The sequence below is a fragment of the Haliotis asinina genome, chromosome 8, assembly GCF_037392515.1.
Source record: "Haliotis asinina isolate JCU_RB_2024 chromosome 8, JCU_Hal_asi_v2, whole genome shotgun sequence".
Lineage (NCBI taxonomy): Eukaryota > Metazoa > Mollusca > Gastropoda > Lepetellida > Haliotidae > Haliotis > Haliotis asinina.
This window is the reverse complement of record NC_090287.1, coordinates 60,862,361-60,886,727: the sequence shown is the minus strand read 5'-3', so window position 1 is coordinate 60,886,727 and position 24,367 is coordinate 60,862,361. Positions and strand designations below refer to the sequence as shown.

At 38.2% G+C, this 24,367-nt stretch overlaps 2 protein-coding genes across 3 annotated transcripts in view; one reads left to right on the top strand and one right to left on the bottom strand.

Moving 5' to 3' along the window:
• LOC137294100 (U3 small nucleolar RNA-associated protein 25 homolog) overlaps positions 1-13,909 on the bottom strand; it is a 24,648-nt gene extending 10,739 nt beyond the window's left edge. The window contains exons 1-9 of one of the 2 annotated variants that reach the window (XM_067825051.1): positions 13,760-13,909; positions 10,275-10,329; positions 6,776-6,875; positions 5,462-5,845; positions 4,770-4,861; positions 2,201-2,296; positions 1,630-1,705; positions 1,154-1,206; positions 691-776 (exon numbers count right to left, since the gene is read on the bottom strand). In XM_067825051.1, coding sequence (XP_067681152.1) covers positions 691-776; positions 1,154-1,206; positions 1,630-1,705; positions 2,201-2,296; positions 4,770-4,861; positions 5,462-5,845; positions 6,776-6,875; positions 10,275-10,329; positions 13,760-13,884 — 1,067 coding nt within the window. In that variant the 5' untranslated portion in view covers positions 13,885-13,909. Of the gene's footprint in view, positions 1-690; positions 777-1,153; positions 1,207-1,629; positions 1,706-2,200; positions 2,297-4,769; positions 4,862-5,461; positions 5,846-6,775; positions 6,876-10,274; positions 10,330-13,510; positions 13,692-13,759 lie in introns of those variants that run through there. The other variant, XM_067825052.1, reaches the window with a different exon arrangement.
• On the top strand, positions 13,676-24,367 carry LOC137294101 (RNA-binding protein lark-like). Its single transcript, XM_067825053.1, has 6 exons — positions 13,676-14,064; positions 15,883-16,012; positions 18,883-18,966; positions 19,556-19,596; positions 19,711-20,208; positions 21,829-24,367. Exons 2-6 carry the CDS (start codon positions 15,890-15,892, stop codon positions 22,067-22,069), a joined length of 987 nt encoding a protein of 328 aa, XP_067681154.1. The 5' UTR covers positions 13,676-14,064; positions 15,883-15,889; the 3' UTR covers positions 22,070-24,367.

Genomic DNA, 24,367 nt, shown 5'->3' with positions numbered 1-24,367 from the left:
ATTCCTTTAACGATCACAGAATGGGGACATGACTTACAATATGGGGACATGTATATGGACTTAAAATTATTTTCCTTTTTAAAAAAGCGATATGAGGAAGTGAATTATGTTACCACACCTCCTCAAACAGGGTTTTAGTCATATCAATGTGTGTCAGCTTAACATCAGATAGAGTGAGTGAGCAGTTGAGAATGGTTTATGCTGCTTTTTGCAATATTCCCTCAAGATCATGGCAGGGGAACACCAGAAATGGGCTTCACACATTATACCCATCTGAGCATTCAAAATCGGGTCTTTGGTGTGATGAGCGAAGGCTTTAACCACTAGACCACTTTAACCATCATGGAATGGGGACAGTATATGGACTTATTACTTTTTATTTTAAAAAGTTGATATGAGTGAGTCAATTAGCTTACCTACCTCCTCAGACAGAGCTTTAGTCAAATCAATGAGTGTCAGCTTAATATGGGTTGGAGGTCTCCCCTGACAAAAGGTATAACCAGGAATTGAACCCACACTCTCAAGAGTCAGGCACCTAATCACCAGCATACAAAGTCAACCCACTCAGCCACTGTGGCTCACTGAATCTGATCAGAATTTGGAACCACTTGATCCAGGTTTGACTGAGGACAGGATCATATGTAATATGATGCCATTACCACAAGATAAGGTGACTTAAATGGAACTCACTTCAAAGCATGGTTAAGAGCATGCAGGCAGTACACTAGACGAATCTCCTCTCCATTACTGTGGGTCCGCTCAGTAAATAAGACATCCTAAAAGATAAATATTTATATCTAACACTTTCCAATATATATACACAAAACCAAGAGTAACCAGTCACTCTCATGGTAGTTCAAGAAAGCTATTAATTTTAAAAGAAGAATTTGGCTCCTCACATGAGGAACACAATCAATGTATTGATGACTTCTTTGAGTGACATGTTAGAAGCTGGGAAGTACCTTGTTATCTTTGTTACACTCAGTACTGCCACCACTGTATGTTACATTCCTGCTTGACAACAGTACACGAATCTGTATCGAAACATCGCACTCTTGTAATAAAGAAGCCGTTATCAATAAAGTTTTGTAATGTATTGATGTCACTTTTGTAATGTATGGTTGCAATCAGAACGCCACTAATGGCAACAAACCTGGTAAGCATTAAGCATAGAGAACAGTCCTTGTTGGAGAGGTGACAGATCATCTGCAAGCAAAACCCCACAAGATCATTTCAGCACGCTGGTTAAAAACACCATCTACAAATTTGTCCAGTTATGACGCTTGCAAAATTTCATTCCAGAATATATAACAATTGCCACAAAACATTCGACGGAAGGAAGGATAGCGTCTCAATCAATATCCATGTCTTGGGTGGCTTTTTTGTTTCATTTTACACTGTATTCCACCTAGATAACAGTATTCAAATCTGGACCAGATTCTCCTGTGACTGACTTCATGAACATAAATCAAAGCAGTTGGGAAATGACATGTGCCAACTCTGTCAGGACAACTAACCTACAGAGTCACTCCTCATGTTTTACATTTAAAAAATGTACGACAATAAATGTTGACAGTATGAACAATGATTTTATGCCTGCTTCTAAATAGCTCTCAAGCATGTGCTTACCTGCAGCCTTCAGGGAGGGTGGCTGGACCATATTGCGGTTAGTCTCTCCTACCTGGTTACAGAGTGTGTGCTTCACCTGCCAGCAAACAGGAATATTCTAAAGTCTGTCAAAGTTCCCATTCATCACATTTGTACAATGACAAACCTTTCTCACAACTTCAAAAGTCCTGACAAATGAATCAAGAATATGAACAAGGGAGTGTTTTACAATTTTCATCCCAAATTGGGTCACAACACAACACCAGACTATAGTACAAATAACTGTCATTTCCAAGAGGCTACAGACCAAGAATTGAACTTCTGACTTTACCTCATGAAATACTCTCTAGACATGGCCCTACCTAATATTAATGCTTTATGTGAACCACATTCATCAACTGATTTGATTTGTTTACTTAAAATAACATAAAAAATAAAACATAAAATCAATCCTAAACCAATAGGTTTGGACTATAATTAGATTGATTAATTATCAACTAGTGGCATTAATGATGTACATTGCCATAAATATTCATATAAACTACATAACTTTATTTGTAACAAACAACAATAATAATAACAATGCTCTCACGTTGACGTTTTTGAGATCTTTAAGATTTGCTGTTTCTGTCTTTGAAATCAGATTCCAGTTCTTTGCAAGAAGGTTTGCCTTGCCCACATTTGGTAGCTGAAACAGAAAATGTTCTCATTTACGTTCCATGTGAGAAAAGTAACTTTCTGATAAGAATTGGCATTTCATACTTATCCTGACTCATGCTTATTATGCTTGTCTCCTTCTTCTATCGGAACATAGTGGAACACATGAATCCCTTGAAGTTCCCTTCATTGAAGTGAACGTAAAATCATTACTCTGCCACGAGTAGCCTCCCTTTAGCCCATGCACTTTTGGTGAGCGAATAGTCATATGACATGCCAAGCTCTTCGCTCTCTTCGAATACTTACCCGGCACCCAGATTGCAGGTAAATATAGAGTGTCATGAGAGTGGAGGATAGGAGGGTTGACCTTATGAGTCAGAATAAGTATAAAATATCAATTTTATTCAGAAAATGACAACTTTTTCCTCATCCTGACTCATGGATATAATGCTTGCCTGAATCCGACGGAATCAGTGGTGGGTCATGCCACATCCTGGATTCATGTATTTTACGTCCTGTAACCCACCACGGGAACTTGAAAGGGCACTGTAAGTTTGCAGACTTTCAACTTTCGTTATGTATTTTGGGGGAACCACAATTGTCAAAACTTTTACAAAAAATTATTTGCGACATCTTCGCATGGTTTTACATATACTAGTGTCCTACTAGTTATCTCATAGCAACTTCATCAATTGACTCATGTGTCACGAAAAGATATTAGGTACATGTATCGCATACAAGTACAGGGATATAATCACTCATGATAGTCTGTTCACATGTACACATGAACTCTCAACCATTTTACTCCATGGAGTGTATTGGCATCAACAAGTCACATGATAAGAAAGGGAGAGATTTTCTCAGCGCCTTTCAGGAATCGTTAATTGTGCTTCAACTAATGGACCAAATTGGTGAATGCCAGTGACTTCGGTGGTGATATATCTGAGTAGTTGGCAAACACTGCATCAGATTTCCAAAAGCAGCCGTCCATTGTAGTAGTTTTCGAGCAGTTCCCATGTAGAGTGAGTGTTGAGGCTAGGGTGAACTTTGTGTGGGTTGGAGGCTTGTGGTGAAGGCCTGCTGCTTTATATGCTCGTAAAATAACGGTTCTCATCCATACCGATATAGTATTCCTTGAAACTTCTGTGGGTCTTTCAGTTGATAACTGAATAAATAGGTGCTTAATTTGTCTCCTTGTTTTAGTCTGCTGCAGGTAGCTTTTCAATGCTCTGACAGGACACAAGGATAAATCTTGCATGTTGTTTGGACCAAGTACTGTAGATAAGATATGAAATTGTCTGTCAGGCTGTCCTAGCAACTGATTTTTAGCAATAAAATCCCAGCTGAGTCCTACGTCCATGCTGTCTCGAAGGAGCATAATCCAGCACATGTACTTCCGACATCCAGACGACTGAGCAACAGAAACAGTGTTTTCTGTGTTATGTCCAAGGATGTCTGATCTAGAGGCTCATAACAGTGTATGAAACTTCTACAAAAAGGACCCGTGAAGGTCCCGGGGTAGAATAGGCCTTCAGCAACCCATGCTTGCCATAAATGGCGACTATGCTTGTCGTAAGAGGCGACTAATGGGATCGAGTGGTCAGGCTCGCTGACTTGGTTGACACATGTCATCGGTTCCCAATTGCGCAGATCGATGCTCATGATGTTGATCACTGGATTGTCTGGTCCAGACTCGATTATTTACAGACCGCCGCCATATAGCTGGAATATTGCTGAGTGTGGTGTAAAACTAAACTCACTCACTCTACAAAAAGACAGGAAGCCCACAGGGCTGATAAATGTTGCTGGCCCTGTGAACATGTAACCAGCTCTGTATTAAATATATGAAATTGAGATAAGGTGTTAAAAGAAAGTAATTAATGAATTACTTGTAGTTAAGTAAACTTAAACAGTGTACAAAAGCAAATTTAATAAAACAATGACTTGGTGGTCACTGTTAATTCATTTAGTGTCACTGCAATCAGAGAAGAACGACATATTCATCGGCTGAAAGCATTCTCTAGACCAGTCACATTTAGTGTAAGATAAATGAGTAGGTTGATGTGTGGAAGTTACAGTTTGGTTGATCATGAACTATACAGACATCATCTAGTTACCAAAATTGTAACATACTTTCTAAATATTTCCCGTAGTCAATGACATGGTCAAATATATACCCATGGAAAATGTACTGGCGCACAGGGCTGGCTATAAAGTTTTAAGCCCATCATGTAACTAGCAAGCAGCGGGCCGCCGAGCAGACGCTATTTCATACACTGCTTATAAGCATCGCTTATAAGATGTTGTAGTACTATGTTGAGATCCCATGCGGGAGCCCTGAATTTCTTAATGCCTCCTCTACAATGAGACACAAACAGTTGTGCTATATCCTCCAAACCACAGTGGCAAAAGCGTGTGTAATTATTTACACATATCTTGTATTCATTAATTTTACAATTTAGTAATTTCTACATAGTAACTTGCTACAACCACAAATATCCCACCTTCAGTTCTCGCTTCTCCCAGGTGTTGTCTTGAATCAGAGTTTCCGCATCTTTGTCACTCAAATCTCTCTCAAAATGAACCGCAAATGGATCTTCAGGAAACAAAAACATGGACCATTAAAATAGGTAAAAAATAATAACAGATATTAGACAGTACTTCCAGGCATGGAAAACTATAATATATAACATCTGTGATCCCACTGGTGCATAGCAATGGCTGTATCTCATCCAATGAGAGTTTGTCAAGCACGATCCCACGGATGCATATAACACAGCTATAAGTACAATAACATTCATCTACAACCCCGGGCACTGGGCTCATTAACCTTGAGGCAACAGTGAAAAATGCTGTTTGTGTAAAATTGTTCACATTCAACATGGATATTCAGTTGCAATAATTGACCGTCCAAACTTTTAACAGTAAATTTATTTGGGAAATTGGAACAGTTGGGAGTACAAAGTGGTTCGGGTTCTCCGATCTTCTTTTTCTTCTCTTAAGGGTTTATTTTCATGCATGATGATAAAAACTCCATAGAAGTTCACTTGACAACAATGGTGAGATATTTACAATGCAGCAGCAGCATCAATTCATAACATTATCTCTCAGAACTGCAATCTACAATTCTTCACAAAGTGCACCCTGGATCAAAATCCAAAGTTTACAAATTGAAAGTTTTCAGATAGAAACATACCAGAATCTATGTTCATGTCTTCTTCTTCTTCAGTCAGCTGTGCTTCATCATCAGAAAGTACTGTCTCAAGTTTCCGTTTCTGTCCTTTTCGCTTTTCATCTCCAGAAGCACCTTTCTTCTCTGTTTCTGTCACTCTGAGACTTTTATCATTCTTCTGATGGACTATATCTTGTGAGACACAGGATGCATCACCATCATCATCGTCATCATCGTCATCATCATCACCACCACCATCATCTAAAGCACTGTCATCACTTACACTGCTCTCTTCATCCTCACTGTCTTCCTCATCTTTATCATCATCATCAGCACTGTCATTATTCATCCTGCTTTGTTCCACATCCTCAATGTCATCACTGTCTTCCCCATCCTCGTCGTCAGAGGCTGCAACATGGACCATGATAGGAGTGAGTGAGTGAGTGAGTTTAGTTTTACCATGCACGTCAGGAATATTCCAGCTATATGGCGACAGTCTGCAAACAATCAAGTATGGCCCAGACAATCCAGTGATCAACAACATGAGCATCGAACTGCACCATTGGGAACCGATGACATGTGATCCCGTTAGTCGCCTCTTATGACAAGCACAGTCGCCTTTTATAGCAAGCATGGGTTGCTGAAGGCCTATTCTACCTAGGACCTTCACGGGTCGACAATGATAGGATGTTAGCATATATATTTTATAAAAAGTTAAACAAAACATGCAAGGTTGCACTGAATTGACTCTCCTGCCCTCTACTGGCCGAACATCGTTTCAACTGAACCCCATACAGTTATGTCCTTTGGAGCGCTCTTTATGAATATCCTACACACAATGTGGGACTGAAACCAATTTGGTCAACACCCACAATACAGCATGTGACACTTTTGCATGTACAGATCAATTGCTTACACTCCATACATGGCAAGTGTTACCTGTTTGGAAGATGCTTGAGTCAAAGTTTCAATTGTCGATTTCTGGCAAGTTGTTAGGGATATTAAATCTTTTCTTGTATCAGCACGAAGCTAAAGTGTTGTCGAAAATGGGTGGCATTGTGCCTTAACAACATATTCTGCATACTGACTATATATACAGACTAGGTAGTTATTTCATACAGAATCTTTTGCCACAAAATAGACACGTTCATTGTAATCACACTTTACAGTCAGGTGTTTTTCAACTTCTTCCTGGGAGCATGTGACATGTCCTCGGTGTATTTCCTTTACATACACTAACAGAAATTACGGGAAACAGTATCTCATGCTAGTAGCTCTATTGACACAAGGGGCAATGTAAAGGGCTACTGTAATATAACACAGAGTTAAAATTCTCACATTTGTAGGCGTTAGCAGATGCACCCTGGCCAATGGATGACATCAACTGTTGAAATGCAGATTCTTCTTCCTCACTGTCCGAGGATGTTTCAACTGGTACCTAGAGGACAACATAGTTCTTCAACATCATGTAACCATGGTGACAGTTTCAGCAGCGCAAGGCCCCAGATATGATTAGCCTGGTTCATATCTGTTATAGTGTTAATGTTCTAAATAAATTTTGAAATTCAATGCTCTATTCAAAATGCTTTCATATCTCTAATGTCTCATGGATAATAATCTTTCTCCAAATGAAAACTTTTCTTTGCTTAAAGTTACAATCAAAGCTTAGCAGAATTGAGTACAAGGCTCAATGTTTCACAAAAAGCAAAAACTTAGCACAACAGTGTGACAGTCACTGAACTCAAATGTAATCAAAATTTCAACATATACATCCACTGGGCAAAAATGCTGTCAGCTTTGATATTCTAATATTTTCAGCACAAAAACTCAATTGATTCAAATAAAATACATAGAGTCTTCATAAGGACAAATACATATGACAAAGTTCAGTTCTGTCAGTGAGGCCATTTCAGAAGGTGTTTACAAAGACAAATACATATCAGGATAAAACATTGACTTAACATGGACAAATCGACCTACATATAAAACAAACTAACAAAAAATATCTCAAGCACACAGGGAGGTCCTCACTGATGATCATATGAACCTTCAACTTTAGTGGTCCAGAAACTTGAATGGGGCAGAGGTATATGTAGCACTACAGACACAGGGGCAGAGGTATATGTAGCACTACAGACACGGGCAGAGGTATATGTAGCACTACAGACACAGGGGCAGAGGTATATGTAGCACTACAGACACAGGGGCAGAGGTATATGTAGCACTACAGACACGGGCAGAGGTATATGTAGCAGTACAGACACAGGGGCAGAGGTATATGTAGCAGTACAGACACAGGGGCAGAGGTATATGTAGCACTACAGACACAGGGGCAGAGGTATATGTAGCACTACAGACACAGGGGCAGAGGTGTATGTAGCAGTACAGACACAGGGGCAGAGGTATATGTAGCACTACAGACACATGGGTAGAGGTATATGTAGCAGTACAGACACAGGGGCAGAGGTATATGTAGCACTACAGACACAGGGGCAGAGGTATATCTAGCACTACAGACACATGGGCAGAGGTAGATGTAGCACTACAGACACATGGGTAGAGGTATATGTAGCACTACAGACACAGGGGTAGAGGTATATGTAGCACTACAGACACATGGGTAGAGGTATATGTAGCACTACAGACACAGGGGCAGAGGTATATGTAGGACTACAGACACGGGCAGAGGTATATGTAGCACTACAGACATAGGGGCAGAGGTATATGTAACACTACAGACACAGGGGTAGAGGTATATGTAGCACTACAGACACAGGGGCAGAGGTATATGTAGCACTACAGACACAGGGGTAGAGGTATATGTAGCACTACAGACACATGGGCAGAGGTATATGTAGCACTACAGACACATGGGCAGAGGTATATGTAGCACTACAGACACATGGGCAGAGGTATATGTAACACTACAGACACAGGGGTAGAGGTATATGTAGCAGTACAGACACAGGGGCAGAGGTATATGTAGCACTACAGACACATGGGCAGAGGTATATGTAGCACTACAGACACGGGCAGAGGTATATGTAACACTACAGACACATGGGCAGAGGTATATGTAGCACTACAGACACATGGGCAGAGGTATATGTAACACTACAGACACAGGGGTAGAGGTATATGTAGCACTACAGACACAGGGCAGAGGTATATGTAGCACTACAGACACAGGGGCAATGACTTTAATTCACTTGGTTTCAAGTCAGAAGCACATGGTGAGCTAAATATAGAACACAATAGAACACATGGCTCATAAAAAGCACAGAAATAAATAAAACACAATAATGCATATTGCTCTGATCATGGGAAAGAAATTTAAAACACAACCAAACGTCAACAAAAACTTAACTGAAGAATGATGACAATATTTATAGACATACAATTTCTTCCCTACTGTGAAAGGCAACTTTTTGACATAGATATCATGGTGTTGTCAAGCAAGTGATATAGTCTGGTTCATAATTATTGAGAATTTTTCTTCTTACTTTGAGCTATCCTAACACCTCAACTGATTCGCTGATACTTAAAACTAAGTAATGGTATAAGGGAGGTAACTCATCTTGGCCTACTGAGTATAGTACAATTAGAGTTACCTCCCCTGAATTTGTAGCAGACGTCATTTTCCTCAGCACTGTCAACAATGTCTGCTGAAGATAAAAGAAGGTTGATTTTTGAGTTGTGTAATCAAGGAATTGATGATGTAAATACACTGGCAGAGAGAACAGGAAGTCCTCTTTCTACTGTGTATAGGATTAGGAAGAATTTTAAAGAGGGAAAGGATTTGGGGCACCAGAAAGGAGCAGGGAGACCCAGAAAATTGGACTTCTCAGATCGCGTCCGGCTGGGAATTTTAGCGTCTAAAAAGCAAAGGGCAAGCATCTCCAACATCAGGTATGAAATGATAGAAAGGGGATCAACAGTTGTATCAAAATCTACAGTTAGAAGAAATTTGATTGATCTTGGATGGGAGAAAAAGACTGGAATTCCTTCTCCTCTCATGAAACAAGAACATAAAGACAGGCGTGTTGAGTGGTGTTTGGCACATGAAAACTTTGACTAGGAAAATGTGATTTTTACTGATGAAAGCTCAATATGGGTATATCCCGATAATATGAAAATATGGACAAAGTCTGCGTCAGCACCGTTGTATCGACGGCATAAATACAGCCCAAAGTTTCATCTATAGGGAGGGATACCCTTATTAGGAACAATCCCGCTGTGTGTGTTTGAGGGAAATCTGACAAGTCAACGCTACACTAACATATTAGATAATTTTCTCCTTCCAAGTGCACATGTGTTTTATGGAAATGACTGGATTTTGCAGCAAGATAATGATCCTAAACACACCGCAAAACATGCCAAGCAGTGGTTTCAGAAGAAAAATGTGACTGCATTACCATTTCCTGCATATAGTCCTGACTTAAATCCCATTGAGAACATTTGGGGGATGATGAAGGAATGTGTGAATCAAAAGGGGTTGACAAAAATTGAAGACATGAAGAGAGAAGTGGTCCGATACTGGGACAGCATAACTCACGAGACACTAACCTCTCTGATAGGAAGTATGCCTACCCATCTTAGACTGTGCCGTGAAGCTCAAGGAGACTTGATAAAATATTAAATTGTTACCTACACAACATGAAAAGGTCAGTTCACTTTCACAATACATTCAATTTTATCTGATTTGTTCTCGTTTAATAATATGAAATGCTTTAGCTATTCTCAATAATTTTGAACCATACTGTACATGTACCATAAAAACTGTCATCATTCTCCATCATCTCAACTTCTAAAATGCCCATCAAAGAAATCAACTCACCTGCTTCTTAGTAACGGGTTCATCTTTGACTTTGGTGTAATGTCGAACAGTGTCTCTGGCAGATAAGAAAATGTTAAATTATTAAAATCTTAATGTTTATAAATGTCTAAAACATCTAAAGACAGACTGTTGTCACATACTAATGGAGTATGTCATCCCCCATTACACTATCATTATAGAAAAATCAGCAAAATGTACCTAAGTTCAAATGTCTCTATACTTACAAAAACAAAAAAATAAACTACAAAAACAAAATATGAGATGCACACCACTAGAGCCCCAAGAAAGCACATGTGTAAGCGTTTTTGTGGAGAAGTGGATAGAGTACATTCCCTGTTTCGGGCGGATGGACACGGAGGGTAACCCTATATACACCCAGCCATATATGGCAAGGGCAAAAAATCATGTTTAATGACAAGAAAACAGCCTTTTGTAGTTGTGATAAAACCAAACTAAAATCCATTCATCTATGCATTAATGTGCATGTGAAGAAATGTAAGGAAGATGATAAAGACAAAGTGGAGCAACAATTCTACCAGGACAACAGTCATCAGGCGTGGAAAGGCGGGAAAACCAGGATCATGTGTCATCATTGCACATGACAGGGAGTAAACTGAAGATCTAAACTAGCTTTATTCAAGATTCGACATCACTGACTTCACCGTCCAGCGAAATACCATAATAGATGGTATCAAACAGGCCAACAAGGATGCTTTTAGTTGACTTTTATCAACTTTTATTGGATCAGCATATCATACCAGCAGTATGGAAAACCTCAAAAGTCATTCCCGTGCCTAAAAAAAGCACCCCATCTGTATTGAACGATTTTTGCCCAGTTGCCCTCATGTCAATAGCCATGAAGTGTTTTGCAAGGATTATGCTAAATTCTCCAATACCTTATGCTGGACACCTACCTCACTGACTCTCTTCACTTTGCTTAAGACGCTAAAGTTGTCATATTGAATCAAATTTAAAAACATGCAGAAACACCTAAATCTTATGCAAGAGTTCTTTTTATTAATTTTTCCTCTGCCTCTAACATTATTCAACCATATATTTTACTGCAAAACGTTTATCCATGTGAACAGGAACCTTTAACTACGGATTGAGCAATTCTTAATTAACAGACCGCAATGCGTTCATGTGAATCAGAAAAAGTCCTCAACTATGTACACTAATACTGGAGCACCTGAGGGCTGTGTCATCTCACCCTTGCTCTTCATTCTTTACACCAATGATTGTGTAAGCCATAACCATGATTGTCTGACAGTCAAAATTGCTGATGATGCAGTTTTGGTCAGTCTGATTTAAGGGACAAAAGTTCATTATAGAAACGAAGTAAAGGATTTTGTACACTGGTGTGATGACGACTACCTGCAATTAAATGTTGCAAAAACAAAGGAACTCATTGTGGATTTTAGAAACCAAAACAGTGACACTATGTCTGTTGATATGCAGGGGGAAACTGTTGAAACTGTAAAACAGAATCGTGGGACTATCAACAAAAAATTACAGTGTGGTAACACTGATTCTTTTTTTAAGAAATGCCAGCAGAGATTTATTTTATGCGCAAACTGAGATCTTTTAACATAATAAAAAAGTGATTGAGTGAATGAGTTTAGCTTTACGCCACACTCAGCAATATTCCAGCCATATGGCGGCGGTCTGTAAATAATCGAGTCTGGACCAGACAATCCAGTGACCAACAACTTGAGCTTCGATCTGCGCAATTGGGAACCGATGACGTGTCAACCAAGTCAGCAAGTCTGACCACCCAATCCCGTTGGTTGCCTCTTGCGACAAGCATAGTCGCACATAATAAAAAAGACTATGCTGTCACTTTATCATTGTTTTGTTGAAAGATGTTTAACTTTTTCAGTTCAATTCTGTTATGGCTCTCTTAACATCAAAAACAAATCCTTTCTTAACAAAACCATTTTTATTGAAAGAAATCAAGGTAATATCTCTGGGGTGTCTCTCGCAGATTTATCTTCCCTTTTTAATTCCTCTGTTCTTAACCTTGCTGAAAGAATTTCATCTGATCCCAGTCGTGTTTTATTTTCTAAATACCATCTTTTGCCTTCGAGCCACCGATACCAAATGCCCCTTTATTAAACAAAAAGTTTAAGATTCTATTATTTCCACAAGTATTTGCCTTTAAAACAACTGTTATCTTTGTCTGTATATTGTGTTCTTTTGTGTTATATTATGTGCAGTGTCATTTTTAATATTTATCCATGTGACTACCTTCAAATATAAAAAAGATTTCCCATGGGGGAGTAAAGTACTGTCACTGTCATTGTCATGCATTGTATGTGTGAGGATGATTTAATGTTGTTTTAGCAATACTGCAGCAATATCACAGTGGGCATGTGCATGCAGCATAAGTGGTGTGATGTTTGTTGTGTGTGTGTGTGTGTGTTGCAGAACCATGAGAGTGAGTGTAGGTTTAAGGTAATGGACATAATACATTAAGTTTACTTAACTAAATGGTATTTTTGGGAAGATGTGCTTACTTAAAATGGGTAGAGGCTTATTACAGTGAAATGGTCTGCAGAAAACTATTTCCATGATGTCATAACATGTTTCACATTAAACTTTTGGTCTTTGAGCATGTTTTCTGGATGATTGTTAACTATTCCATGAGATTTAAGGAACACTTGTCTCCTCATACATCATTAAGTATGGTAAAACACAAGTAAGACATGAAAAAAATTGATTAAACTAAAGTTCTATCACAACTGTGCATTTCAGAAGAACAAGACAGGAAGAAGTTGCAAATTTTACAAGAAAATACAGCGTTCAAAACACCTGTCTGTCTGACCAGTAGTTCTGCCCATACCCCCAACCCAATCAAAAATCCAAAATTACAAGCTGACATGCATACCTCATGGTAAATCTACACATTCAATAAACTAGAACAGGTATAAAAAACGATCAATGAACTTATGTCAGTGTTGGAAGATTACGGTGTACACTTGGGAAGGAGGAAATCTACCCTGTAAAGGGAAGGGGGTATAGGCATAACCCTTTTCATACCCTGCAAAATAGCATTCCAACCATATATTAGAACACAATATTTTACACACTTGTCAGTAAATTAATAAAAATGACATGACTTGAAAGCTTGATGGGTTGAAAACACAGAAAAGTGACGTATGGGATATGTAGGTCATATCATGAAGACTTTGGACCGTTTGGTAAAAAGAGAAATATTATTGTGAAATACAACTTACTACTAATACTTATGGAAACCTAAAGAGATTTCCAACAGCACGTATCAGTGATTCCTCGAGATCAGTTTAAAATGGTACCAATAAAGTATGTGTAATACAATGTCACCATACTGTGTTGAAAGATATTATCTAGGCCATATCGTGTTTGTGAACATCTATCTCAAGGGAGATTACTTTTGCTATCACAAAGTGCCTCAACTGTCATAATTTGATCTTAACGACAAATCCCCAAAGTGGCAAACAATTTACTTTAACTCGGATGGATGGAGTTCTCCCGTTTCTTTCAAGAACTGCTTTTGACCATCGGTGATTCTTGGAGCCGATTTCTTCCGCTTCTTTCGATGGCCTCCTCTGCCATGCCGCCTGTGAGCCATGCTTTTCGGTGAAGCGTTTCCGACGTAACATCTTCAGTGATTGGGCGAATGTTCCGCTACAGCCAATGAAAGATCACGTACCTCAACATTTGAGTCTCCTGTACCTGCCGCCATTACACTGGAGCATGCTTGTTGGCTTTTAGTCGTTTTAATGCATTTTAGTAGGAATTGAAGGCAAATGTAAGTATACTATTTGCTACGAGTTAAAAAGTGTGCTGTTTTTTGTTCAAGTGAATGTATGCGGTTAAAAGGGAACCCACTTTCGTTACGATATTTTTGAAAACTAGATGTACGAAATGCCGGTGTTCTTTGTGGAATGTTTGTGATCTGAAGGTTTCATCTTTCTGTCTTAAGAATCAATACATTTCGTATTTTGGTAAACGTTATCACTCGCGAATGAATGTGTTTGAATACGCATTAAATAAACACATTTCCTGCGCCCCAACATCCATTATTGTGTGCATTCAACATCAAGTACCCTATTTTCGTGTGGTCAGCTCAGAACCATCGAAATGACATTTTCATTGTTTATTTCGTTGTGCGAGCATGCGTAATTATTTCAATGTATGGTACGGGATGCATTCTTGAGAAAATCAGGCCTTGTCAGTCAGCAATTAAAAAATCTTAGATTTACGCAAACAGTTCAATTATGACAAAACATAAGGATATCTGTCAAGGATACGTAGCGTTGATTGTTCAGTGTACATGTAGGAGTAATACACGTAGAGGAGACAGTGTTTTCGTAGACTGAACCAGTTCGTAGATGCGGTGATTTTGTAACCCAGACTGTTTTGTAGATGGTGATTTCATAGATGTTTATAAATAATTGAATAATATTATTCTGCAAGCATATTAATTTTGATAAACCACTAGACTTATATTGCGAAGATTATCTTACGTTACCTTTATCTCACTCGATCACTCACTGAATAAGATAAGGTAAGGTTAAACAGTTTTTACTGTTTACTCATCGAAGCCATTCGGTTGCACTTAGTTGGTTTGAATGCTTATTATAACTAGTGAGTTGTTTTGATTGCATTTTGTTAACTACTTTGGCGGTGACTCACCCACCACCTCCCCTGCTCCTTCTGGGCTTGTGTCCGTATAGTTGAATTTTGATCAATTCTGTGATTGTGAGTGTTAAACAGTAAGTAGTGAGTTGTTTTTATTGTAAAATACTGTTTGTATATTCAAGTGTGTTGTTCATTATTTGTCAGTGACCAACCCACCCTATCCTACTTCACCACTGCTACTTCTCGGCTTGTTTCCGTAGCTGAATGTTGATCAGTCTTACCTATTATGTATTTTGGTTTTTATTTCAGAAAACTCAGAGATTAAAAATATTATTTATTTATTATATTATTTGCACGCCGGTGATCATTTTTGTTTAAAAAAACAGATCATACTTACCTAATATATTGTTTTATTTCACTAAACTCAAACACTTTTCGTTTACTCTAATGTAATAATACCAATTTTCATCATTAACATTTACGAACAACATCATTTACTAGCGTCTACGAATCCACTGCTCAGTCCGTCTATGAATCCACCGAATTTCCACATCTACGAACCAGTCTGGTCTGCGAATTCACTGCGAACCATACGTAGCAACTGATAATCTTTTAACATCTGGGACGCCCGAGGTGGCCTCTTATTTTGTTTGCTAATGTAAAAGGCAACCATAACTGTGGCCTTTTGAACATAGAGATAAATGTGCATCAAAGTACACATCTGTCTTAATTAGTTATTTCTGTGGAAAGAAACTTTATTTAAGATTGCATCAAGTTTGTCATTTAACATGAAACTGATACAAGTGAAAATAGGATTATGTGAAATTTGATTTCAAGTTTGTTCTGTACTGCTTATTTTTTTTCATTTCCATCAAATGCAACTTCAGTGAAACCTGATTTGTGCTGTGTGCATTGTGGGAATTCTGGTTTTGCATGGCATTCATGTTTACATTTTCAGTTGTTAACAATCATCTTTATCTTGTAGTGACAATATGCCAACGAAAATATTTATTGGAAATTTGGGACCAGATACACAGGCTTATGATTTGCGTCCGTTGTTTGAAAAATATGGACATGTAGCAGAATGTGATGTACTCAGGAACTATGGCTTTGTGGTGAGTACCAATGTCATTTTACATGTACAGTGGAAGCTGTCTAAACTGGCACTCACTGGGACTGAAGAAATAATCAGGTTTAGACAATGTGCTGGATTGTAGAGCTGATGATAGATGTACAAGCCATGAATGGGACTGAGATTTTGTGCCGGTGGTCATGACTAGCTGGATTAGAGAGATGCCAGTTTTGACAGCTTCCAAAGTACCCATATTTGGCTTTTCCATGTAATTGCAGAGATTTCAGACTCTACAATTTTCTCGTAATAGCTACAGTTTTAGCCTTAAACTACATCAGGACGGCTGCACTAGAAATTCTACGAAATTTGAAGCAAATTTGTTAACACGCAGATCTATATGGACAAAACCATATATTGTCAAGTAGACTCATTTTCAGACTTCACTTACCCTCCATTCATCACATTTAGTGACATATTTAAACTAAAATCCTTGTTTGTAACAAACATAATTTCAGCTAAATTGTCTATCAGAAATCTGAAGATGATTTCAGTACCTTTGTACAGTTTAATACATTTACTTTCTGATATTTGAAAATTTTCCAGACTCCACCCAAAAAAGTTGTTTAAGAAACCATCATCATGATCATCATTGAAAACAGTCTGAATGATTTAACAACATGGCCATTCCTTGCGTTGCATTATACCAAAGCAGCATGTGAAATTGAAGCTTCACTCTTGTAGTGTCATATTGTCGCTTTCAGAATCCATCATGATTTTAAGTATTTACTTAACCGATAATTTTATGGTCTAATTTTTTTCCCACTACTATTTGCAACACTTTGGGGTTGGCATCTCTGTAATTGTGTACAGTTCCTGCTGCCATGGGAACTGAAGTCATGGTGTTAATGTTTTGTTCTTATCATCATGTGCATAGTCAGTGTAGCAGAATTTGAAATTGAAGTACATGGTAAATGTCGCCAATAACATTTGAACAGATACTATCCCGAATAAAATGCTCATTATAATGAAGAAAATGTTGACCTTCCTCTGTTTTCATTATGAACTTAAACTTGTTCTTATTACCCTGGAGTGGAAATGTTCTGAAATGAACTTTGTTTCAGCTCTAGCCATTGTTGTAGACAGTGTAAGAACAATAGAAAGTGCATAAATGGAGATACTGAAAGTATTATGAATATACAATTCATATACTCTTCAAATAAAGTAGAGGATCTTCATTTTTTTATTTGTGATTAAAAATATTTAGGAGATTTATCGGAGTCAGTCAGTGTTGAAATGATGTTATTAAATGTTTGAGAGTGCATTGCCATTTGCACTTCCTTACAACCATAATTATTTGGAATGTAGTCGCTTTTGAAAGAGGATTGGTGTATTGCATGTAATTTGCATGTGTACGATTTTCATTTTAAAACAAATGATTAGAAAAAACACATACAAATGTGTGATGCAAAATGAGTGTCAAATTAATGTTGTAAGTGATTTCTCGACCATGAAAAAACGTCAAAATCAAGAATGGGACCCCATGCACGTGTATGGGGCTATTGCACTGTGCACGTGCATATCATGCATTGTGTTTAGGAGTGGTAATAGAGGGAAATGTTTGTTAACATTTGCACTTCCTATCCAAATTGAAAGTTCATTATCTCCTACTTTATTTTGAAGAGTATAGTTAAAATTTTAAAATGTAAAAGTTACTCAAAAAGTTTCATCATGCTTTATTGTTTTCTCCATTGTCCAGTGAAAGTAGTAATTGTTCTCTTACTTGGTCAAAACATCTTAATGTAAATCTCTTGTTAAATATGTTCATGATTAAAACATAGTCACTTATAGAAATGGTTTGAAAGATGTTAAACTACTTGATTTTCAATACAAGTTTGTACACAGTATTATCTATACTAAAAACGGAACTATTTAAAATGAAACTTGTTGACAATATTGTTTGCTGTTTTTGTAATGAGCTGAATGAAAATAATTGTCATGTTTATTGGGAGTGTGTAGTAACACAAACATTCTGGAATGATCTTGAAGACTGGATGAATGATCATACTGAGACTACACTTAAAATAACAAAATATCTTGTTTAGTTTGGACCATTATACAGAGACTGATTATTAAATCGTATTATTCTTACTGCCAAAAAAACCAAAAACATAGTTTTTTCCTTCAGTGTTGATTGGAAAAGTGTGTCCTTAAGGCAAGAGTAAGTGAGTGCGTTTAATTTTATGCTACTCTCAGCATTATTCCAACTACATGGCAGCTGTCAATGAATAATTGAATCTGGACTAGGCGTTATTTGTATCCCGAAAGAGAAGTTCTGTCTTGTAAAAGTAAAACGTCTCATAATAACAATGATGAGAACAATGAATTTGTTTATCACATCTTTTTATGTGAGTTTATTTATATGTGAGTAACATATTTATTGTGTGAACTATTCAATGAACTCATTGCTCCCTTTAAGGTTCATCTTGTAACTGTTTTTCAGTGTATAAAATAATGTGTAAGATTGTAAATTATGGTATATTTTCCTGTGCAACTCGTGCTTATCATAATAAGCAATAAACCCTATTGCATGGATTGACTCACTGACTTTGTTTATGACTTTATGTCCCAACCCCCAAAACCATGCTTATGATGTCATTTTTCTGGTCCAGATTAGAATTGCTGTGTTAAGCAACAAACATAGTGTAAGTCACATTAAGTGGAATTCCTGGAACTGATATATAATATTTTTAACTGATTCTTGTGCAGTTTGAGTTGTTTGATAGGTTTGTGTATAAAATTATCTGCATGACTTATTTTTGATCGCCTGAGAACTCAAATATCTTTCTAACCTGATGTTAAATGTAAGTGCTACTTTTCATTTGTAACACCAGATATATCTGCCATATTTTTCAGCACATGAGTGATGACAATGAAGCACAAGTTGCTATCACAGAACTTGATGGATATTCAATCCATGGACACAGAATGAGAGTTGAGGTATATAGTTGATAAAACATGTATCTTGTTAAGGTCTTTATGTAGGCTTTATGTATGATCCTCAGGAGATTGAGATTGATAGTATGATGTGCCACTGAGGTTGACATCCATTGATGGAGGGGGGGAAATGCCAGCACCTTGAGCATGCTCCAGTTGCCTGGATACACGCATTATATAAATATCCTGTAATAATCATTATTATCTCCAACACATGGAGTTCACAATATTTTAAGATGGTAATAGGTTACTCTGCTCTTCTTGTGGAATTTACTAGATGATCAACTCAGAAAATAGGAGAGGAACATACTCTGATGATTTGTGGAATGTTGATCATCATCCTTTTGCTATAGAAATTTGTCACGCTATCGATAAAGCTTATTTGCAGAAGAGATCATTACATCAAAAGCTTTGTTACCAAAGGACTTTGAAGTTCAAAATTATTCATTGTGGTTCACATTCACCAGCAATTTGATCTAAGTCTTTCATCTGCAGAAATTATAACAGAAGTAAACTAATATTGGTTTAAAATCAACAGAAAATATTGCTTTTTTGATCAGTTGTGTTCTCATTTGTTTGCATGTCTTTTCAGCGATCCACAGGGAAGCGGGTTGAAGGTGGTGGAAAAGAAAGGTACGTTGACACTCAGGGTTTTTTTCAGTTATTTTGAGCATTGTAAAAAATTACATTAAATTCATCCTTTACATTACCTCCACTTATGCCAGATGCATTTTTGTTTGTCTCCAGAGCTCGCGGTGGTGGCAGGGGCAGGGGAAGAGGAGGTATTGCCAGGGGTTCCGGCAGGGGGTCTCCACGCGGAGGTGGTGGAGGACTCCGAGATTCCTACGGGAGCCGGTATCCACCACCTCATCCCTATGACAGATATGATCCCTATTACAGATATCCCTACCCAGAAAGGGATCCTTACTACAGACCACCTCCTCCCAGTGATAGGTACCCACCAAGGATGCCTCCACCCCCACCCCCAGGTGATCGTTATCCTCCAAGGGAGAGATTGCCCTCAGGGGAAAGGCCACTACCTCCTCCAGACAGACGTGCAGCATATCCTGATCCCAGGGATCGAATGCTACCACCACCCAGAGACAGATATGGGTACCCAGAGGAAAGAAGTCCATATGAAAGAAGTCCCTATGAGAGAACACGGCCTCTGGATGTACCGTCAGACCCATATTATAGAGAGCGTAGCCCAGTGGCCAGACCGCCCCCAGAATACTATGAACGACCGTAAGTAAGTCTTTTCTTATGTCACATGGCATGATTAAGAACAGCATAGTTGTGTGTGGATTCCAGCATTTCATGAACAGTTCAGTTTCTAGAAGTGACTTCATATTTCAGCAACTCTGTGATACTTTGATATTATAATTATATTGTAGTTTTAGATGTTCTTTATCAAGAACCATGTTCAACATTAATCACTGGCAGCTGTCCATTAGTGTGACTGACTGTAAGGTTTGGAGGACTAGAGATTAGAATGAGTGGGCTAGTACTTCTATAGATTGTTGGCAGCTGTGGGTTGGCCATGTGGTTAAAATGTGGGTTCCAGTACCCACCAAGGTACAATGTGTGAAGCCCATTTCTGGTGTCATCTGCTGATTTTGCTTGAATATTGATGAAAGCAACGTAAAACCCAGTTTGCTCACTCACTCTGCAGGTTTGTGTGGAGGTTAAAGGCAACTAGATGGTTGTGAAGGTTTCCGTTTATGCGCAGGCAAACTGTAGAGCAAATGGGTTGTGCAGCATAGAGAAAATGACCACTCTTCTTACATGCGAGTGAAGTGAGCAAAGGTTGGCCAGTGTTAGATTTGGATGAAATTTTGAGTGGGTCCAGATTGATGAAAATAATGTTTCTGGCCCCCCTCTAATGTTAAATAGATGGGCAGATGTAAAATAGATGGGGTCCTCACTGAATTTGATGAGTCAAAACACTCAAAAACCCTCTCTTGAGCCAACACTGTTGGCAACATACTTCCCTCACTTTGGTTCGAAAAATATTTTTTATGTCAAAATAAAATATAACCACCATCAAAGGTATACCCCCATTTCTTCACTGGGTTGTGCTCTCGCATTTCCACCCCCATTTTGAAGAATTACTCAGGTGAAATAGTTTTTATTCAACATTTTAAGTGCAACTCGTGGTATATCAGACTGTTCTTCGCGTCCATTCCCCCTTCCAGCTTTCGGTTCAACAGAGTGAAGGAACAGAAGGTAATTATTCCATATGGAATACTTACAGTTACATCCCCTGCTTCATTCGCCCATTGCACCAGAAATGTTTTTATGTAGAATAAATGTTACGAAAATACTAGCAATAGCGAGGACAGATAAGACAAATAAACTCCAACAGGTTCAAGATAAAATTAGGCAAAATAGTATTTCTTTTTAATTTCTGCTTGTCCTTGTTCTGTCACTCTGTTCAGCCGGAAGCTGGCAGAGGTAATGGAGGTGAAGAACGTTCTGAATACCGTGAGTGGCATTTAAAGTGTTGATAAAACGTGCAAGTAATTATTAAACATGAGGAAGGAAAGCAGAGCACAACCAAGTGAAGAAATGGGAGTGTACCCTTGATGGTAGCGATATGTTATTTTGGCATGTAAGAAGATTGGTCCTTTTCTCTATGCTGCACAACCCATTTGCGCTACAGTCTACCTGTGGTTTATGCTGCTTGAAAAAAGTTAAACATTACCCTCGATTTGAAGACCATGTTGCGGTACCCCCCCTCCCCCGAACCGTGACAAATTGTATATATGAAAGAAACATGTTCTTTAACTTTTGTAAGTACTGTATGAATTATGAATTAGACACTGTACTCTGTTAAGATTTAAGACCATTTTAAATATTTTGCAGATTGTCAGACTATCCCCCTCCTGCTCGACGCCCAGCTCAGGAAAATGGCCAAGGCTACCCTAACGGTTACGACTATTACAACAAGCGACCTGACTATCGAGAACTAGAAAGACCTGCTGTGAGTAGTCATTCGGCACCCCAGTACCAGCAGCCAAGGATGACTGGGGCAGGAAGCACCACCGCACAGAAAAATCCCTATGATAGCCAGTCACTGTTACAAACAGGACCAATATTCTTTTAAGATATGTTATGATCTAGTAAACTTCTGGGTAGGACTTGATCAGGACTGTTGATATGGTAACACGGTTCCATTCTTACACTGTCTCCAAACACAGTCAGTCAATTGCCATGACGTCCATGGTGTCTTCCGTCAGGATGAAATGATGTTTGCATTTAATTATCTGGTAGATCAGTTACTGATAAAAGATGTTCTCCTTGTCGATTGGTTTTTCAGGGCAATTTGGGTAGCCCGTTTTCTTGTGTCCTCTCCCGTGATATGGCTGGAGTATTGCGAAAGCGGCGTAAAACAATACTTAGCAGTAGTGATCTGTTCCTTCAAAATGAATTGTTTCTCAGTATTTTGTAAGTGGACTAGCTGCATAGTTCCTCCGTGGCGACAGGATTATGCAGCTCGTATATCACATGTCCTGATCAGTAATTTACATTGTACCTGTGAGGATGCGATGTGTCAAGAGATTTCATGTTATCATTGTTTTGTTCATATCATCCACTATTTTCATGACATTTCAAACAAAAGTTTTTACAACATTAACTGTGTAAGATTGAATGTTTCTCTGCTTAACGGGCATCTTTGTGCCATTGTATGAACAAATATTAAGAACAACTTTAGGTGTTCTGAGTTTTAATGAGCCTGCCAAATATTGGTTATGCAACACAAGTTCAGTTCTCAGCTCATGTTAGACTCCCTGTCTATGTTCTCTGACAAGTGTCCCCAGGTTGAGTTTGTTTGGTACCTCATCAAGTCATTACAAATTGTTACTTTTCACCAGTATTTAACTATCAGTTGAAATATCCATTCTACCATATAGTGTTGATTTCCCTTGCTTGGTGTACTCTTAACATCAATACTAACATGTGTTCTAGCTTAAGTGAAACTTTAGAAACATCAGCCATAAATTATTATCTCATTTGAGTTTTCAATTTGCCTAGGGCTGATGGTGTTAGTTATATAGGAATTAACATGACATTGGCAATTCCTTCATTATCAGAATACTCAGACTGTCTCTGATTTCCCTCGATCTGACCTGTGACATCAGCATGTTGAATGGTATGACAGAGTTGAATGGTGATCCATGTGTACAAATGTTCAACCAAAATATTTTTTCATTACCATTTCCATGAACATTTGTCAACTTCCATTGTTTTTGTATTGAAATGCAGCACATTCATCCCCAAAACATGTACTTAAACACCTGGCATTCATACATAGCGCTTCCTCTTTAATAGTGGGTGTTAGATGTGAAATTCATACACAAGCATTAAACATGTCACCTGTTGAACACACTTCTGACATTGGTAACTAGTTTTCGAAATGTGTGCCTTTAATGACAAGTAGGGCTTATGGTTGAATGTACATGAATTCTTTTCCTTAACTGTTGTGGTTAGATTAGCTGTGTAGGCAGTTATCATTTAACCCTTTGTCTACCATAGCAGCGTGTATGTTGGGCACAGGGTTAAGGCCATGTGCACACTGACTGTCTGGTGTTGCAAACATCATATCTGCTGGCCTCAAAAATCATGGCAGCTATTCTAAATCATGTTACCATGGTTACCGTGCAATTGTCAGTGAACATAGCAGGCTTAGTATGTGGTCAATCACTTTGTCAATCATGAAGAATTGAAGACCCAAAATAAGACTGTCCAATGTAATGCTAATCCATATTGTTGTATATTTGTAGATGGAACATTATTTGAGCATTAGTGTCATTTAAAAGTTGTCTTTAGTACAGTTGTAAGGAATCTCAGTTTCTGTGGGTTTTAATGCGATTGTTAGTTCTTAGGTCACACAGTGTTGATTTGGAGTAAATTGTATGTAAATCATGAAGTGAATACAGGTTGTCATGTACTGAATTTTGTACTATAAGCACCATGTTATTTCACATAGGTAGTTAAATCGTGTCCATTGAATGTCAGATGGTCATACCATGTGTTTGTAATGATGTGTTTGCTTGGTAGATGTTTGTGTTGTAGGATGATCTTGCTAAAAGACTATATACCACATTGTGTACAAAGGGCAGAGGCTCCTGTCCCATTCAGCAGGACAGGAAAATTGCATAAACAAGGCCTCTTCAGTAATGAGGACATTTTGCAAATATGATAGCTGGTAAATATTATTAATTTTAGAGGACATTTGACTATCCTTGAAGGACCATTACCAATGCCGTCTTTGCACAGTGTGTGTTCATTGAGATGATCATAGGCATCTCGAATCCACCACTGCTTGTGTACCAAGATATCTCATACTGTTGTACAGTTTTTAAGTTCATGTATTCAACAGCAAATAAACCAAATTGTCTGT

Excerpts from the sequence above, each read along its gene's own strand:
- LOC137294101 (XM_067825053.1), top strand. The coding sequence starts at position 15,890 with ATGCCAACGAAAATATTTATTGGAAATTTGGGACCAGATACACAGGCT. Across the intron at positions 16,013-18,882 it reads TCAGGAACTATGGCTTTGTG|CACATGAGTGATGACAATGA; the intron begins GTGAGTACCAAT and ends CATATTTTTCAG. Across the intron at positions 18,967-19,555 it reads GACACAGAATGAGAGTTGAG|CGATCCACAGGGAAGCGGGT; the intron begins GTATATAGTTGA and ends ATGTCTTTTCAG.